The sequence below is a fragment of the Zeus faber genome (assembly GCF_960531495.2).
Source record: "Zeus faber genome assembly, chromosome: 6".
NCBI lineage: Eukaryota > Metazoa > Chordata > Actinopteri > Zeiformes > Zeidae > Zeus > Zeus faber.
The window spans coordinates 23,634,340-23,651,844 of record NC_137201.1 but is presented as its reverse complement, the minus strand read 5'-3'; the positions used below and the strand labels follow the sequence as shown (position 1 = coordinate 23,651,844).

Genomic DNA, 17,505 nt, shown 5'->3' with positions numbered 1-17,505 from the left:
TGTGTGTGTGTGTGTGTATGTGTGTGTGTGTGGGGGGGGGGGGATTCTGTCCCTCGTCCTCTTGTCTCTGCGTTGCCAGATTTCAGTTTTCTATGTACAAAGATTTCAAATCCCTGAAGGACATCTACAAAGACAAGTGCAAACTCCATTTGACCATCGCCTTCTTCTGGAGAGGCTCCGGGATCGAGGGAATCCTCTGTAGGAAAATCAGGAGAAAGGGGGGGGTGGGGGGGGGTTGTATCGTATCTGGGACGTGGGAGACGGGGTCCCGGCACAAGTCAGAGGAAGAGTTATTTTGTAGTTTTGTCAGAAAGGGGAGTAAGGAAAGAAGTCAGGAATTCTGGGAAAGGACCAGGAGGACCCAGGAATGTGAAAAGTGAGGGGGGGGGAAAGGGGGGTAAACTGCTGAGTCGTGACCTTCCTCCAACGGGCACCGTTTTGTAAAGGAAGTCTCGTCTTTTCCAACGAAATTCGATTCAAACCCGCAGGGAAATTCGATTCAAACCCGCAGGGGGGGGCAAAGGTAACCAGTGAAATGCAAAACCGAAATACACATCCATCTTCCCAAACCAATATCGTTCGTGCCAAACGACCGGTCTCTCCGTGCGAGTTTATGAATGTTTTTGTTCCTTTTTCAAACCGGGAGCTCTCCGCCTCCGCTTCAGCGTCTGCATCCACTGGGTTTTGTCCCCTGCCGTCCTTCGCCCCCCTTGTCGTTCTCTTCGCGTGGCCGCCTCACCGCCCCCCCCAGGAGGTCATGCAGCTCACTTCGAAGGGGGGGGAGGGGGAGAGCATTGGTGAGGGAGGGGTGTCAACCGTTAAGGGGGTGGGCGGAGGGCGGAAGGCGGGGAGCTTGGGGATGGGACCGGGGGCCAGGCGAGAAGGGGAGGGAACCGGAACCCGAAAGCACCCCGGACTGCGCAAACTGTGGCTCGCACACTTTCCCGCGCAACGAAAGGCTGATATATTTGGCCGTACGGGGAGCGGCGGGGAGATTCAAACACGCGAACAGACGGAGGAGACGCGCTTCGGAGGACGACCCGTTTCAGCCTCTCTCCGTCGTCCGAATTCGCCCCAAATCCTCCGCTGTTTCGGCAGATCCCGTCAAAGCCCTGGCCGCCGCGTGGTTTGGGAGACGGCACCGTAACGCTGTGCGGGAGGGTCGGCGCCTGAACCTTATCGCGTTTTCGACATTCCTTTTTCGGGGGGAGACGGAGAGGCTGCCGTTGCGGGTGGGGCGGGAGCCTGCGAAGAACGGAATCCCAGACGACCTTTCTCGAGTCATTTCCGACGCCGTCAAACCTTTTGTCTTCACTTCACTTTCTGCAGCTCTGTTGGCTGCGACCTGGATGCGAGGGTTTGGGTGCTTAGGTTGATTGTGTGGGGTGGAGTCAGGGTGGCGGTGGGAGGGTGCGTGTTTGCGTGTGTGGTGGGGTTGGGAGGGGGGTGGGTGGGTTCGGGGGGGTCCTGATTAACAGTATGCGGCTACGAGCTCAGCCAGGGGTGGTTCAGGCAGTCGCTGGCCGACGCCCTCTTCTCGGGCACCATCTCCAGCATGGGCAGCAGGAAGTGGGTGAAGTGGCCGGCGTCCTCGTGCGACCAGCCGTACTTCTCCACCAGCACGTCGAACAGGGACCAGGGCTTGAGCTTGGTGATGTGCCGCAGCTCGCCTGCAGGGGGCGATCAAGGTGCGGGGTGAGTCCAACAGCAGGTTCCGACAGGCGGGGAGAGTGAGAGAGTGAAGGGAGCGAAGAGGCAAGAAAACAAGAGGAATTGCCCGAGAGAGCGAGAGAGAGAGAGAGAGCGAGAGAGAGAGATGCAGAATGAAAGAGATCAAGTCAGAGGGTCCATTTCGCCATGGCAGCCATGGCAACCGAGGTTTCCTTCATCCGCACCGACTGGACGGGTAAACTGTGGGATAGAATCAATCCCCCTGTATACTGCAAATAGTGTGTTGGGGAATCAGCTTGAATTTTTAAAGAGAAATGTATGATTCCATCGCTCTTTTCCCCGTTGGTGTACCCCCCCTCCCCCATCCTCCCCCATAAACGGAACACCAATCTATGCGAATGAAGGAAATACAGCGAGCCAGACCGACGGGGCCCCCGGGCGGCTCGGCAGACAGCGGGAGCCGAGAGAGACGGAGCGATGGAGTCAGGCCTGATTAGCCGCACGGAGACGGGAAAAAAAGGAGAAAAAAGAAAAGAACATTGAGACATCAAGCACGCGCTCAGACCTCAGATTCAGTCAAACATCAAAGGAGGAATGTTTAAGTCTCACGTCCACGGTGTGAAGAATGCACGAGCCGAGACGGAGGGGGTGGGAGCGGCGGGAGAGAGGGAATGCGGGAGAGGGTGCGGGGAGGTGGGGGTTACGCGCCGTATCAAACAGGGGGGCGTACGCCGCACACTTACCAGGGGCGCGAGAACCTGGGGCCGGGCGACGCGAAACAGCCCCGACTCGGCGAAAAGTGGAGCCGCCCGCACGGGGCGCGGGAGAGAGACAAGCGCTATGGCTAGGGAGGCTGACCCTGCCGTAAAAGACTGCCGAAACTGCAGCCGCCCCCCAACCCCCCCCCTGTGTGGCTCCTGCAGTTTCTGGCCAAAAATCGTAATCCTGTCCGCCCTCAGAGCGATAGATGAACAGGCAGTGGGCCGCTGGTCACAACTCCACAACTCTAAAACTGCACAAAGGGCCGTAGCGTAACAGTGTTGTAAAATCGGAGCGACGTACCTTCAAACTCCTGGTCCCACTGACACTGAGGCTAAAACACATCCTTGTCATATTTGAGGTGACTTCATTCAATCTTTTAAAGGCAGAAGCGCCATTGCTTTGAACATGGAATTTAAAAATACAAGGTGAGGCTAAATCTAAAAATGTGAGCTGTCGGGAATGTCAGGGAAAAAAAGGGGTCGGGGTAGTGTGTGTGTGTGTGTGTGTGTGTGTGTCTGTGCTGGCAAAGGCAAAAACTCCATTTGACCCCAGTTTGGTCCTTGAAAAACACCTTCCTGTGCCAAAGATTCACACAGCAGGTTGGGCCGCTGTTACCAGATGTGTATTTCATTGATGCTGCGTGATTTGATATACAAATTGCAAGTCTGACCCTTCACAGGTCACTCGGCCCACAACCGGGCCGCTCCGTCCTGGTACCTGCTGGTGCGTTTACCTTTCTTGGAGAAAAACTCTCGGCTGTACTTCCCGGCAGCGAACACTTTGCGCGGGACCTTCCCAAGGAGTTCCGTGATCAGAGCGATGTGGTCTGCCCCCCACCGCACGCACGCACACACGCGCGCGCCACACACACACACACACACACACACACACACACACACACACACACACACACACACACACACACACACACAATCACAAGAGAACAGGCACGGGACAGCATTACAGCATGCACACACACAGCTGTGCACACAGCGGCCGAGTGGGCGCGGCGGGGAACGCTGCCGCCCGAAGCCGCCGCCAGGACACACCGACAGACGCCTGGGAAAAACCACCCCACCCTAGAGCGTATGCGCCGTGCCCGTTGGTCGGAGTTGATCCCTGTTTTATACTCACCTCTCATGCGCTGTCCCATTTGGGCAGGTTTCAGCCTTTTATCCAAACGGGACATGCAGCTCCGTCCCTCCATCAGGACTTTGGCGCGGGTGACGGGGGACAAATCCACAATCCGTGTTGGGAGTAAACATTCCAGCCGAAGCGAACGCGGCGCCACAGCGGTCTGACTTTGAAAATTGGCATTCGGTTTTCACGGCTAAATTCGCTGTTTGCTGCCGCTCTTTGTCGTTGCCAGCGTTGTTCCCGCTATTTCCCCCAAACAAGCAACCTGCCAAGTTGTGGGCTGCTGGCGGTGACTGCTTTTCCAGTTTACGTCCCCCCCCCCCCACCCACCCAATCCTGTTTAAATCTGCAAGGTCAAACCGCCCGCGCCGTCGTGTTCGCTTTGCCTGAAATGCGGGGTGAGTTTTTGCACTGAACGTGGATTTGTCCTCCATTACTTGCATCGTGCTGCTGGTGGAGGGATGGAGGCACCAGGTTGGAGAAAAGGCGGAGACCCCCCCCCCCTGCATACTGCATGAGGGGTGAATGTAAAACAGGGACACACTTTAAAAAATTACTAACTACTCCCTTACTCCAGACCAGGGTTTTGTGCCGAAAGGCATCTCCTTTCGTTGTGCCGAAAGGAGATGTGTCTGTCTGCCTGTCGCTCTCGACGGCCTGCCTGTCAGTATGTCTGTCCCCTTCGGGCAGTCTGCGTAACCCCGCCCCACCGGCTCCCTGGACAGCGCTACCTCTTCTGTTGAAGAACTCCCGGGAATATTTTCCGGAGAGCGCAAAGTGCCTCGGAATACAGCCCAGCAGCTCTATGATGTGGGCTATGTGGTCTACAGAAGAGAGAGGGATGGAGGGGAGGTGGCGGGAGGACAAGGGGAATCCGAAAAAAGGGAGGGGAAAGGGGGGGCGAAAAAGAGAAGGAAGAACAGGACAGACAGGGCAGACAGTAAAGGAGTGAGGGGAGAGCGAGATGCCAGGGGAAAGGTAAAGGTGTTAGAAAACAACGGGGACAGAGAGGGAAGACAGCGGTGCGAGAGGGTTATAAAAGACAATGGAAGGAAGGGAAATGGAGGAGTGACAGAGAGAGAGAGAGAGAGACAGTCACAAACAGTCACAAAGTGCCAGAGACAAGAGTCAGTGTTAGTGTGGCGAGCCCCGCAGCACGGGGGTGAAATGGGGAAACGTTCATCTGTAGAAACAAGGGGCGGGCATCGAGGAGCAGAATTCAAAAAAAGACTCGAAGTCTGGTTTTTAATTTCGCTTCAAGGGGAAAATAGATTCACCTTCATTGGATTGCCATGGATGAAACACCAAAATCTGATCGGAAGATCAAGGGTTATAAATTCAGTGGCTGGTTATAAGATATATTTCTTGATTTTATGGATAAATGTTACAATAACTGCAAATCAAAGGGGGCGTGGTCTCTGCAAAGTTATTAGGGTCTTTAAGTATTTACTAAATTCAAGACAATCATACTTGTCTTATTCAATAAAGTGTTAGAAACAGGGAAGTTGATCAACTAGATGATTCTTTGAACTGTTATTACAACACTTTCATTTAGGTCGCATAGCAAGCGAATAAATTAGGAACTGGAGTACATCGAACCAGTACTTTTCTTTCCCAGAGAACTTGTTGAAATGGAGACCTTGTGAATTAAAATGACTTATTCCTGACTATTCGATGACTTTCAGCGCCCGATATTTGAAAAACCTAATTTCAGGCATTTTCAAGACATGACATGCAGAGACCTCGGAAGGAACGGAAAGAATTGCGCGAACATTCGCCGTTCCCACTTGCCCTCATCTCTGTGTGCATCTGCTTTAAATCTTTGGGAGGTTAGTTAACAAGCCAGGTATAGAGGCAGCATGGAGATGAGTGAAGACGTACATCCAGAATTTAAGGTTTTACAGGGGGACAGAGGGTAGAGATGGGTAAGGGGGAGCTAAACCTTCCCTAGCGCATTATGGGGGCATTTCTGACTAAGTTACACCAAGAAATCGAGCTTAGTGTGCTGTGACAAATGAGAGTGTCCCTATGCAATTAAATAATTCAAATAAGTTATTTCAGGTGGCACAATCCATTAATCATTTAAGATGCATTCAATAATTTACAACATTTAATTTGCTAATGCAATGCTTTGTATATCACACACACACACACACACACACACACACACACACACACACACACACACACACACACACACACACACACACACACACACAGAATACTGATTAAGCCTTTACCCTTGGAATTAAAGGGATATTCCACCACAGTGCTGAGATCAAAATGAGCTCAAAACCAAACTGCACAACTAATGCTGGGTGGCTGCCGGCTCGCCTTAAACCACAAAGGGAGACTTAAAAAACGCAGTTATGCCTCAGTTCATTAAATGAGCGGCCTTGATGCTGCTCTGTGGTGGAATCTCCCTTCAAGGGCAGTTTATGTGGCGCACGAGTTAAAGATGAAAAACAAAAGAAAGAATAAAGATGTACTCACCCTCATCTCGGGAGTAGTCCTCTCCAGAATGGGGCTCAAAAAGGTAATCTCCAGTCGCCAGCTCAAAGGCCTACAAAAGGGGAGCTTGAGTAACTATATATACAGTGTAGGGTATATACACATGTATATACGTCACACATATACATAGAAGTATATTTCATATAAGTACATTTTCAACTAAGTTAAGAGCAAAATGTAAAACATTTTCTGATTTTATTACATAATTTGTTAATCGCGACATCATTCGGAGCTACATGGCCATCTTTCCAACTTTCACTGGTAAATTGAGAGTGTTTTTTTTCGAAAATGTTGCTCACAGTGCAAGTAATAAACACTTTATGAACACCTGACCGCCTTCCCTCCTCCAGTACACAATCTATCGCAGTATTAAACTCTGTATTCCTCTACCTGTGTGTGTGTGTGTGTGTGTGTGTGTGTGCGTGCGTGCGTGTGTGCACGCGCGTGTGTGTGTGTGTGTGTGTGTCTGGCTCCCACCATGCAGGCGGTGCTCCAGATGTCAGCGGGGGTGCTGTATCCAGCTCCTATTAACACCTCGATGGAGCGGTACTGCCTCGTCTGGATGTCCTCTGTGAAGTGCTTGTGCTGGGGAGAGGGGGAGGAGGAGGAGGAGAAGAGAGGAAGGGAAAAGGGGAGGAGGCGAGGAGTGGAGGGAGGAAGAGGAGAACACACACAGCGGAGAGGAAGAAAGGAGGAGAGGGAGAGGGAGAGGGGAGGAAGAAAAAGAGATGAAGATAACGATAGAGCAGAGCAGCAGAGAGAAGGATGATAGAACTCTGAGTGAACGCGAGCAGAGGTTCAGCGCATGCACGCTCGCACACACACACACACACACACACACACACACACACACACACACACACACACACACACACACACACACACACACACACACACACACACACACACACACACACACACACACACACACTCCTGGATGTCTTACCACCCAGCAGGCGTTGCCCAGGTCAGCGATCTTGACCCGGATGGTGTCGGCGTTATGGGGGTCCAGTGGGTTGACCAGGAGGTCTGCCGCTCTGGCTCTGACTGGAGGGAGAGAGAGAACCAACGTCACGCGGGTCTGATGATTTTTTCCATATTGTCACGATTACTGAGTAAAAAAAAAAATCAAGATAAAAAATGAGTATCTTTTTAGGTGATATCAGTATATCTGACTAAAACTAATATTTTGGGCCTCTCATAACAATACGATTCCACTATTAGTTTGTCTCCCAGCACCTTCACTTGACACAAGCTTTTTCAGCTTCTCTCTGCCACTGGCCCCAAATCTCACAAACCAAGTCTTGGAACATCTATAATAAACAAATAGAATAGTGGTGGAAATTGTTACACAGGGATTAACCACAATATTTAATTGTGGTGTTTCAAACTGCCGGAGCTTTGAAGACACTCAAGGAATGGCAGGCTAAAGCGATCGTACACTTTGAAGTAATTTCAGTGTATTAACCATTACGTTGTTAAAATCATCATTGTTATTTGCAGCTTGCATTGGTAACACATACAGTAAGAGGCAGAATGACTAAAATCATGTTGTATTAACGTAAGCAAAGTGTTTTACTGAGCTGAGAGACCCCACCCCAGTGACCTAAATAGAGGCGAGGCCGAGGCTAAGTCATGAGTTGGGTTAGTGTTAGTAATGTTAGTCTTATAAGGCGGCTATGTGTAAAATAAAAAGCAGAACACTGACTGTCGCTCATGTAGGGATGATCCAAAGCATCTCCTAAGAACCAAATACAGTCTGATTACATCATTGTTAAAGCATCGCTTAAAGCCCCTACCAGGACCTTTTTGAGGAAAAGGTTCCCACGAGTTCCATTGTTCCGAAAAGTCGACTTGGCCTCTCCGGTGAGGCATGTCTTTGTTTTGAAGAGGAAAGTCAAGATACCGAGCAGTGGTTTGGAAAAAAACAGCTATTTGGAAAATTAGATTTTGCATATCGTACTAAACCTCATTTACATACACGCAATTAGATATTAGATACACACACACAATTTGTGTATATGTATCTACCTGTATCTTGTATGACCCTTATGCATTATCGTTGACGATGTCTTAACACACTGCTGAGCATTTTGAAGATTTGGAATTTGGACAAGGAAATCGACCGTCTTCATCCAAACTGCTCATGGTGGTTATACACGTCAGGGAATCGATGCCAAATTAATACATTCGTTTTACTTTATTTTGATCGTGGAACCTTCCTTGTAGGGGCTTTAAAACCAAAAAAGGGCAGATTAATACAAGTGAGCACAGGTGATAAACAACGGGTCATCTAACGAACATTTTACTTCATTCGAGTATTTGCGTACACCAAGAATGTTAACTTGTACAATGATATTGTATTATTGTTACTGTTATAAGACATCTTCTGTCAAACATGTGGTTAAAAATATTTTGGATATAATAGCTGCGTTGGCGGGTTTAACCCGGCCCTCACCTTTCGGAGTGTCTCCGGTGCTCGAGGACGACACGGTGCGGCTGCGGTCGGCCACGGGGCTGTTGGGCGAGGGCCCCGCCCCTATGTCCGCGGTTCCCAGCGCGATGGGGTTTCCCGGCTCGGGGTCCAGGGGCAGTTCGGGGAAGCGGGGCACCGTGCCGCGGTGGCGCTCGCCGGATCCGTTGGTGAGGCCCGCGTCGGCCACCTCGCCGTTGTACATCTCGTAGCCGGAGCTGAGCGAGTTGTCCCTGTCGGTGTAGCTGAGCTCCGACTCCACCAGGGGGCAGAGCAGCGTGACGGGGTTGGGCGAGGGCGGCGGCGGCGGGCGGGCCACCGACAGGACGTGGCCGTTGGTTTTGGACGCGTTGTTGTTGTTGTTGTGGTGCTTGACGGGGGAGGAGGTCGTCAGGAGGTCGGCGGTCGTGTCGTCGTCGTCGTCATCGTCGTCGTCGTCCTCCTCCTCCTCCTCCTCCTCCTCCTCCTCCTCGTCCTCGTCTTCGTCCTCCTCTTGCCGCTTGGACTCCTCCGCCTCCTCCTCTAGTTTGTTCTCCGTCTTCGGCTCCTCGGTCTCCGTTTCCTCTCCCTCAGTCTCTCTCACCTCCTGTTCCTCCTCCTCCTCCTCCTCTTCTTTGTCGCCTTTCTCCCTCTCGTTCTCATCCCGTTCCCCCTTCACCCCCTCCTCCGCCTGCTCCTCCGCCTCGCCCTCGCCCTCCTCCGCTGCTCTTGCGTCCCCGTTGCCTTCCTCTGAGGCGGGGGGGAAGGGCGCGGCTTTTTCAGCGGTCGGCGTGGGGTCGTCATCTTCCTCCTCCTCCTCCTCCTCCTCCTCCTCTTCCTCCTCCTCCTCCCCCTCCTCCTCCTCCTCCTCCTCATTTCCCGGGTCGCCTCCTGAGCCTTGGTGGACCTTGTTCTGCTCCTGCGGCGGAGCTGCACCTGCAGAAGGGTGGAGACGACAGAATCAAGACCAGCGCGCATCATCATCCACACCTCCATCATCCATTTGTTTTCTCTCCAGCAAATAGTATGAACTGTTTTATTGATGCACCATCTAAAAGTACCACGATCAAACTGCTCAAACAAACACTTTACTGCCTTGCAGGAAGAAATACATCAGCAACAACATGACTTGCACCAATTAGACATTGGACACACCTCTGAACTCCACCCCAGCATTTCTCCTGGTATCAGCCAAACACGGATCCCAGGTATCAGATCGGTGCAATCTCTAATGTTGGGAGTCCAGTGATGTCGCCTCTAAGTGTGACTCATGCTCTTGCCTCCTTCTCTACAGCACGACGGATGAGGAACGTACCAGCAAGCTGACAGCTAGAAAACTATCCCACCACCGTAGGGCTTACTAATAATGTTGCCCTCTTCCTCAGGATCCCTGCTGCTAGTTCTCTGCAGAGATTACGTTGGCCAGCCACAAAGGGACATTTGCACAGTTGTCCCAAGGGAGAGAAAATGAGAATGAGAGTGGCAGAGGATGAAACATATGAGAGACAGAGAGAGAGAGAGAGAGAGAGAGAGAGAGAGAGAGAGAGAGAGAGAGAGAGAGAGAGAGGGGTTGATTGTTTTGTGAATCAGCCCGTCCCCCCCTACGCAGTGGAACTTGTGTGGGTGGAGGTGTTGGAAGCAAACCACTACCTCCCATTCATTCACAGACTGTCTGCCAGCTCTCTATATGGACACACACACACACGCACACGCGCGCACACACACACACACACACACACACACACACACACACTCACTCACACATGCACACGCATACACAGGCACACACTCACTCATGCACACACATACACATACACACGCACATACACACACACGCACGCACGCACGCACGCACGCACGCACGCACGCACGCACGCACGCACGCACGCACGCACACACACACACACACACACACACACACAGGCTGTCAAAAGCAAAGCGCAGCCCTCGAAAATGCCTTTCTAGTTGTTGGCAGCCTGCTTACAGTCAACAGTTCAGCGTAACCTCAATAAGTTTCCCGCTATGATTCCTTCACGCCGAAACTGAATGGAATGAAACAGACCAGGCAGCAGCAGCAGCAGCAGCAGCAGCAGCAGCACTTGGGAACAGGCTTATAATCCCTTAACCAAAATGGCTTCCTGTCATGTGACTGATACACATAACTGGTAAAGAATCCATAAATGAAGAGGGTTTTGACTGAATCAGGCAATTTTCACTGACCTTAAAGGACCCCACCGGTGTCATATTTTGTTTCCGCTCACACGTTCTACACTACAGCTGACCTTTTTTTTTTTTTAATTGTTTATTGATCATCTATTTTCAGGTTTTGGAAAATCTGAACGATAGGGAGAGAAACCTGCCTAAGAATGATCTCCGGCTCCCCCTGATAACTGTGGTAACACTGTGGTTGTTTGTCCAAAGTGACTCCATTTTACCATATTTTGCATTTGTCAAAGCAATGGCGCTTCTGCCTTTTCAAGGGGAATTAACAAATCCAAAATATGGCAAAATGAAGTAAATTACATTTAAATCAAGTATTGTTTCTGCCAAATTGGGATTTTTGACAAATTCAGCCTAATGTGTGAGCTACACAGTGACCAATTGACAGATTTCCACGTCCTGGGCGTTTCCACGCTGGTAATGTGTTATGAGTCCTGGCTGCGGCGTGGGTCATGGCCTCTTCTTTCTCCTACTCACATGTGTGATTGGTCAGCCTCGTGGGCCTCTCCCTCTCTCCACCTCCCTCCTCCTCCTCTTCCTCGTCCTCCTCCTCGTCCTCGTCCTCCTCGTCGCTCTCCCCCAGCGCCATGACGGGCCCCGGCCCCGGCGTCGAGGCCTGGGTGGCGTTTGAACCCCGCCCCTGTCTCTTGGCCGGCCCTTTCCGACTGCCCTTCGCGGGTTCCCCTTCCTCCGCGTCGTCTCCCTCTTCGTCGTCGTCGTCCTCCTCCTCCTCCTCCTCCCCCTCCGGCGCCCTCTCCTCCTGCCGCTCCGCCTCCCTCTCCAGCGCCTCGATCTCCAGCATCCGGCGCTCCAGCAGCTCGGCCTGGCGCTTCTGCTTCTTCTTCAGCTTCTTCTTCTTGTTCTTGGAGATCTTCCCCACCTGGAGCCGGAGGGAGAAATAGCAGGAGAGGGGGAGGAGAGAGGGGAGAAAGAATGAATGAGAAGGAGAGAAAAGGGCAGGGGAGAAAGAATTAAAGAGAAGGGAGATAAAAACAGTAAGTTGGGGATCAAGCAGTTTGTTTTTGTTTTTTTTGGCCGTGATATATATTGTGCTATACAGTGATAATGTTTTGGTGACAATACACTCTGGCAGACTAGGTATTCTTATTACAACAATAATAAATTACAAGTTAAGTTATTAATTAAATATGACTGAGATTTGGATTGTAACCGATGTCTAGGCGCGCTTTGTGTCTTGAAATTCTTAAATCAATGTTCCCGAGGCTAGAAAAAAGGGCTAGAAGTCCTACAATTAATCTATTTGGCTGATAAGGTGCAGGATTGCACTTGCTATCACAGATAATAGAATAAAATCTATTAAGAAGGTGCACAGGAAATGTTGCACATGTGTGCATGTGTTTGTTTGTGTCATCATTGTGTGTGTGTTTGCCTCTCTATATGTATAAAGTGTTTTGTGTTTGTGTGTGTGTGTGTGTGTGTGTGTGTGTGCGTGTGTTAGTGTGTGTATGATGTGTATTTTTGTGTGTGTGTGTTTTTATTTGTGCATGTGTATTTGCCTCTCTATATGAATACGATGTGTGTGTGTGTGTGTGTGTGTGTTTGTGTGTGTGTGTGTGTGTGCAAGTGGTTTGTGTCTATATGGTGTGTATTTTTGTCTTTGTGTCATTATTTGTGGATGTGTATTTGCCTCGATATGAATACGATGTGTGTGTGTGCGTGCATGCGTGCCTGCGTGCGTGTGTGTGTGTGTGTGTGTCCGTGCTCCTCGTTTCATACTCACATCTGCTGTACTCACCGGTTTGAGCTGGGGGGCTGTGCTGACTGACAAAGACACAGAGAGAGAAAGCGTCAATCAAAAGAAGCGACGACGTTCGCAACGTTCAGAAAGCCAAAACTGAGAAGCTCGCTCGTCCCGCTCGTCCCGCTCGTCCCGCTCGCCCGCTTCCCTGGAGGTTAATTCGTTAGATTGTGAAAGGCTCGCGTTTAACGCTCACGTTCAGATTCTATGGGGGGGATGCGGCTGAGGATGAACGGAAGCGGGGGGTGAGCTGGAAGCAGATTGAAGTTCTCTCCTACAGGCTGGCAGCCTTTGTCCCAGATCCATAAGAAATGACCCTCGCCGTATGTAACTCTCGCATCCACCTTCAAAGCCCCCACGTCTGAGACGGGAGCCGGGCGTCGGCCGTGCAGAGAGAGACCCGGGCGCCGCGTCCGTAAAGACCCTTTTCGGATGAATGATCCACGCCCCTCGGCCCACAGACGGCTACTTTAATCAGGGGGGTTGATTCTCACTCTGCGTGCGGAGAATACGTTTTACGTGGCTGTCATTATCCAAAATATGCAGCTCGTAAAACAAAACAAAGATACTACTACATCAGGAGTATCTATTTCCCCATCGCACACTGTGTACAATGTAATTCCCCGCTGGACACTGCTCATACATACTGTACATTCATACATTTACATACATACATTATGTGTATATCTTTGCTTTCTTGTGGTATTTTTTTGAGAGTTTCCGCCTTCTATCATTTCACTTCGCTGCACCTGAATGACCGCGGTGTGAGAAAATAAAGAATCTTGGATCTTGAATACTTAGCCAAAGCCCTGTTGACTACATGACATGGGAGTTGAACGTACATATTTTTTATAAAATATCTCTCAAACTAATACAGTCGACCCCCTTGTGACCGCGCATTCACATGCAGGGCCTTACAGCAGGTGATGAGATCGATCACATAAAGAGATAAAAAAAGAGAAAAATGGGATTTGATCCCAAACCGCCCCAAACCGGCTCCGGAGGTGGATATTGCAATCGAGTTCTCAATCCACATGCAACATCAACATAGGCAGAAACACGTCTCTCACACAGCTTTTCCTAATTTGACTTTGCTCCCGCACATGAACATTCCTCTGCACGGCTGCATAAAACAGCCAATGGTCGACTGCAACTTCTTCCTCTGCTTTTTTTTATTTTTTATTTTTGCATCTTATATTTTTACTGACATTTTTCATCATCTTACATTGTCCACATAAACATGAACGATACATACATCTCCTGTATTCCCCTGCTATGAAGAGTAGGAAGAAACGCATTCATATCCACGCAGCTCGACAAGCCCTCCCCGATTCCTTCGACACATAGACGCCGGAGGCGACGTGCGCGGCGATTTGAAGCGACCGGATCTCAAAGTGGACTGAACGTGGACACTGAAGATCCATCTCTGAACCAGGGGTAAAAGTACCAAAACGAAAATCACATCCAGGTACAAGATGGACAATAACACCAGGACCAGTCTGAGAAGAGGCTCATCCCAGTCACGACTCTTCTCATCCCTGACGCAACAGCGGTGGAATGAGCTTCCATCTGGGGTCAGGATGCCGAATCCAATTAAAGGCTCGTCTCTTCAGGCTGCACCTGGACCCCGCTGTGCCTACACTGAGCTCCCCACTACCTCAGGAGCAACAACAACACAACATTGTTGACTTAACTAATGTTTACTATGATGGTCAAATGAGCCGGCAATAGACCCGGGTTTTCCAGGCTCCACATCCGATCGGCTCTTACGTGAACAGGCCACCCGGGTCAACTCGCTTATTTTCGCACCTTTTACCTGCACAATGCGACGCGCGTCGAAATTCCGGACCCTTGGGCATAAATAGACAGGAATGTCTGTGTATCATTCCATCATTTCATTTCCCATTTAGAATCCAAATTCAGAAGTTATTCACTTTTTTCCGCACGGCGGACCGTGAAATGTTGGGAGTGTGGGGATCTCACCGTGGAGACCCCAGCAGAGAACCCCCACACTCCCCGCCGGTCCCCGCTCCCCCGCTGCCGAAGGACCGGGCACCCTATCCGTGCTGCCAGTGCTCCACGCTGCTTCCACTGTAGTGTTGGGTCGCCCAAGAACGATCCGCTTCTTTTGAACGGCTCAAAATACCTTTTTTTTTTTTTTTACACAGTTTTACAGTCTTAAGTCGTTTGTTCAAGTTGCTGTCTCCTCTGCTGTTTTGTTCCCAATCACACCGGAACCAGGACACGCGAACACGAACGTGACGCACCAAAAAGAACGGCATTTCTCCTGGCAGTGGGAAAGGTGTCAATCGCCTATTTTTAGCAGGTTCACTCAGGTTTTTTAAACCCAGGCCAACCCCGCTAACAATTTAAAGTGGAAAAAGACGACTTTTTCTCTCTCTCGATTCACGGCACGAAGAGGGAGAGGATAAGCGCTCCCAATCACCAGTCCCAAACCAGACAAAGTGGAACGCAGTCACGCAGCCGGCTCGCCACTTGGTTTGACGAAACGTAAAAATTGCGACCGTTTCCATTGACGTCTGCGGCAAACGCGCTCCTTTCTCCTCTCTCATTCCCGAAGCGGCGTTGATCACCTCTGAGGAACGCTCTGAGGAAAAACCCCGAAGCGCCACCCGGTCGTCATCGCAAACAATAATACCGCTTGGAAAACGCTAATCGGCAATCTCTCAATGTAAAAAGTGAGAAAAGCATTTGACTTTTTTTCTCGAGCAGCCCGGTGAACTTCCTCGCCACGGGTCAGAAACACAAGTTGGCAGGCGTCCCCGACTCGCGAGAAGAAAAGCCGTTGCGTCGTTCCATCTCTCTGTTGCCGTCGCGTCGCTACGGGTTACCTTGATGAATGCGAGGTTTCCGTCGGCTGACGCAAGGCCCCCCTTGGCAGCCCCTGTGAGAGGGTTCAGCGGCGGGACAGAGTTCACCGAGAGTTTGGATGGAAGGCGACGTTACTAATGGTGGAATTTGACTCCGGTGCATCAAAGCACACGCTCTATTCAACTATGCATCGCGCCGAGACGGAAGGAAGACACCGCTGGAGAGAGAAAAGGGCGTTTTTTGTTTTTTTTGCTTTTTTTTTCTTGCTGCCTTTTAGGCCCGAATTTGAATTTCTCCGCAATACACAATTATCCAAGAGACCTCTCGGGAATAAAATTAGATACAATAACATTTTTCAGATTTGTCTTGACACGCACATCCGTTGTTTTGCAGCTCACTGTGTTTTTTTTTTTTTCCCTTCTCTCCCTCTCTCTTTTTATCTTCTTTCTCGAGATATTTAATCATCATCGTCAACGGATTTGATCGTATTCCCTTCTCTTCTCCCCGCTGAAATGTTGACGTTAAACACAATAGAGAGATGGAAAGTAAATCAAACGTCCCTTTATCACACAGGAAAGGGTCAGGACAAGAGGAGAAGGCAGGAATGAAGGAAGGGAGGAAGGAAGGAGAAAAGGCAGACCGAAAGAAAGAAAGAAGGGGAGAAAGACAGGACGGAGGTGAGCCACGAGGGAAGAAAGGAGAGTGGGTCTGGAGGGAAGGAGCGTAAAGAAAGGAGGAATGAAAGAAAGACGTGCGGACGGAAGGAAGGAAGAATGGAGAAGGGACGGAGGAAAAAGGACAGACGGAAGGAAGAATGAGGGAACGAAGAAAGAAAAGAGGGGAGGAAGGAGAAAGGGAAGACGGGAAATAAGGAAAAGGGGAAGGAGGAAAGGAAAGAAGGAGGGAAGGAGTGATGGGAGAAAGGAAGCAGGGGATATACGGTACAAAGGGTTTCTGATTGGTGTTCTCACACATTGTAGTGTGTGTGTGTGTGTGTGTGTGTGTGTGTGTGTGTGTGTGTGTGTGTGTGTGCGTGCGTGCGTGCGCTCTACCTGCGGATCCGGAGGGGGGCGGGGCTCCGGCCTTCTGCCACTCGGTGGCCTCCACCGCCATGCGTCTGACGAAGGCGTCGTCCACGCACATCAGGATGTTCTCTGGCTTGATATCTGTGTGGATGATCTTACACTTACTGTGGAGGTAGTCCAGGCCCTGCAAGACCTACACACATGCACGTATATATACACACATGCACAGAAACACAGACACAAGGTGAAAAAACAAGAATAACACCTGTCAATACAGAAAGGCAGACGGTAAAATACACAAATATACATAATGATATATAATATACGTCTTATACACATATTTTCAGTTGAATGTATCGATTATTATTTTGATGCATCATAATGTAAATAAGAGTAAATAACGTTGCATATGTCAGGACAGGTTTAGTATTTTTCAACCCGGCCTTCTATGTTCAAATGTTCAAATGTTAGGTTCCCGTTATTTATAACGCAGCACATTCTTAGCGCAACCTCAAAAAAAAAAAATCGAATTTTCAGAAAACCCCCCCCCCCCCAAAAAAACGGGAAGCTCACATCATAATCACATCATAACCGCGTGTCTCCGTTTTGAATATCAGTAATATCGCCTCTCGTTTTAAAACGACGTTTTGCGTTCACCGCAGTGCATCCGGAGTGCGACGTCGGCTGTATCTGGTCGCCGGTAGGAAGCAATGTAACTTCCTGTTTTCAGTCTCTTAAGTTGGCGCCGATGCCGCCAAAAGAAGAGCTGATTCACGGGAGCGCAGAAGAGCCCATAAAATCCCAGACGGACCCAAAAACGCAGGGCTGGCGGCGCATTAGTTACAACATACAAACGTTTCATTGCGGTCGAAACGTTCGCCCGGTCGGACTGCATTCAAACAAAAGCCTCGCCGCGTGAGATTTTGCACTTCGAAACCGAAACGGGGCGGGAAAATGGCCAACCCGTCCCATGAGCGATATTTTTTTTTGCGCGCGTTCACGGTTCGGTCGAGGGATTCCGGATGAAATGCTCCGCTGCGGAGCCGCTTCTGACGCCCGTCCCCTTTCACCCCGCTCTCCGTCTCGCCCTCAGATTGATCTGGGTGGAATTAGCTATTCCCTTTGTTCCCCCGTCA

At 50.2% G+C, this 17,505-nt stretch overlaps 1 protein-coding gene across 1 annotated transcript in view; it reads right to left on the bottom strand.

The window, feature by feature from the left end:
* Positions 1-495: 495 nt before the first annotated feature.
* Positions 496-17,505, bottom strand: part of srpk2 (SRSF protein kinase 2) — a gene marked incomplete at its 5' end in the record, with an annotated part of 65,663 nt that continues 48,653 nt past the window's right edge. The window contains 13 exons of the mRNA XM_080002889.1: positions 496-1,670; positions 3,167-3,259; positions 4,302-4,394; positions 6,064-6,133; positions 6,559-6,666; positions 7,028-7,128; positions 7,790-7,822; positions 8,540-9,098; positions 9,213-9,283; positions 9,422-9,469; positions 11,231-11,633; positions 12,495-12,535; positions 16,397-16,562. Of these exons, the coding sequence (XP_079859015.1) occupies positions 1,486-1,670; positions 3,167-3,259; positions 4,302-4,394; positions 6,064-6,133; positions 6,559-6,666; positions 7,028-7,128; positions 7,790-7,822; positions 8,540-9,098; positions 9,213-9,283; positions 9,422-9,469; positions 11,231-11,633; positions 12,495-12,535; positions 16,397-16,562 (1,971 nt within the window). The 3' untranslated portion in view covers positions 496-1,485. The remainder of the gene's footprint in view (positions 1,671-3,166; positions 3,260-4,301; positions 4,395-6,063; positions 6,134-6,558; positions 6,667-7,027; positions 7,129-7,789; positions 7,823-8,539; positions 9,099-9,212; positions 9,284-9,421; positions 9,470-11,230; positions 11,634-12,494; positions 12,536-16,396; positions 16,563-17,505) is intronic.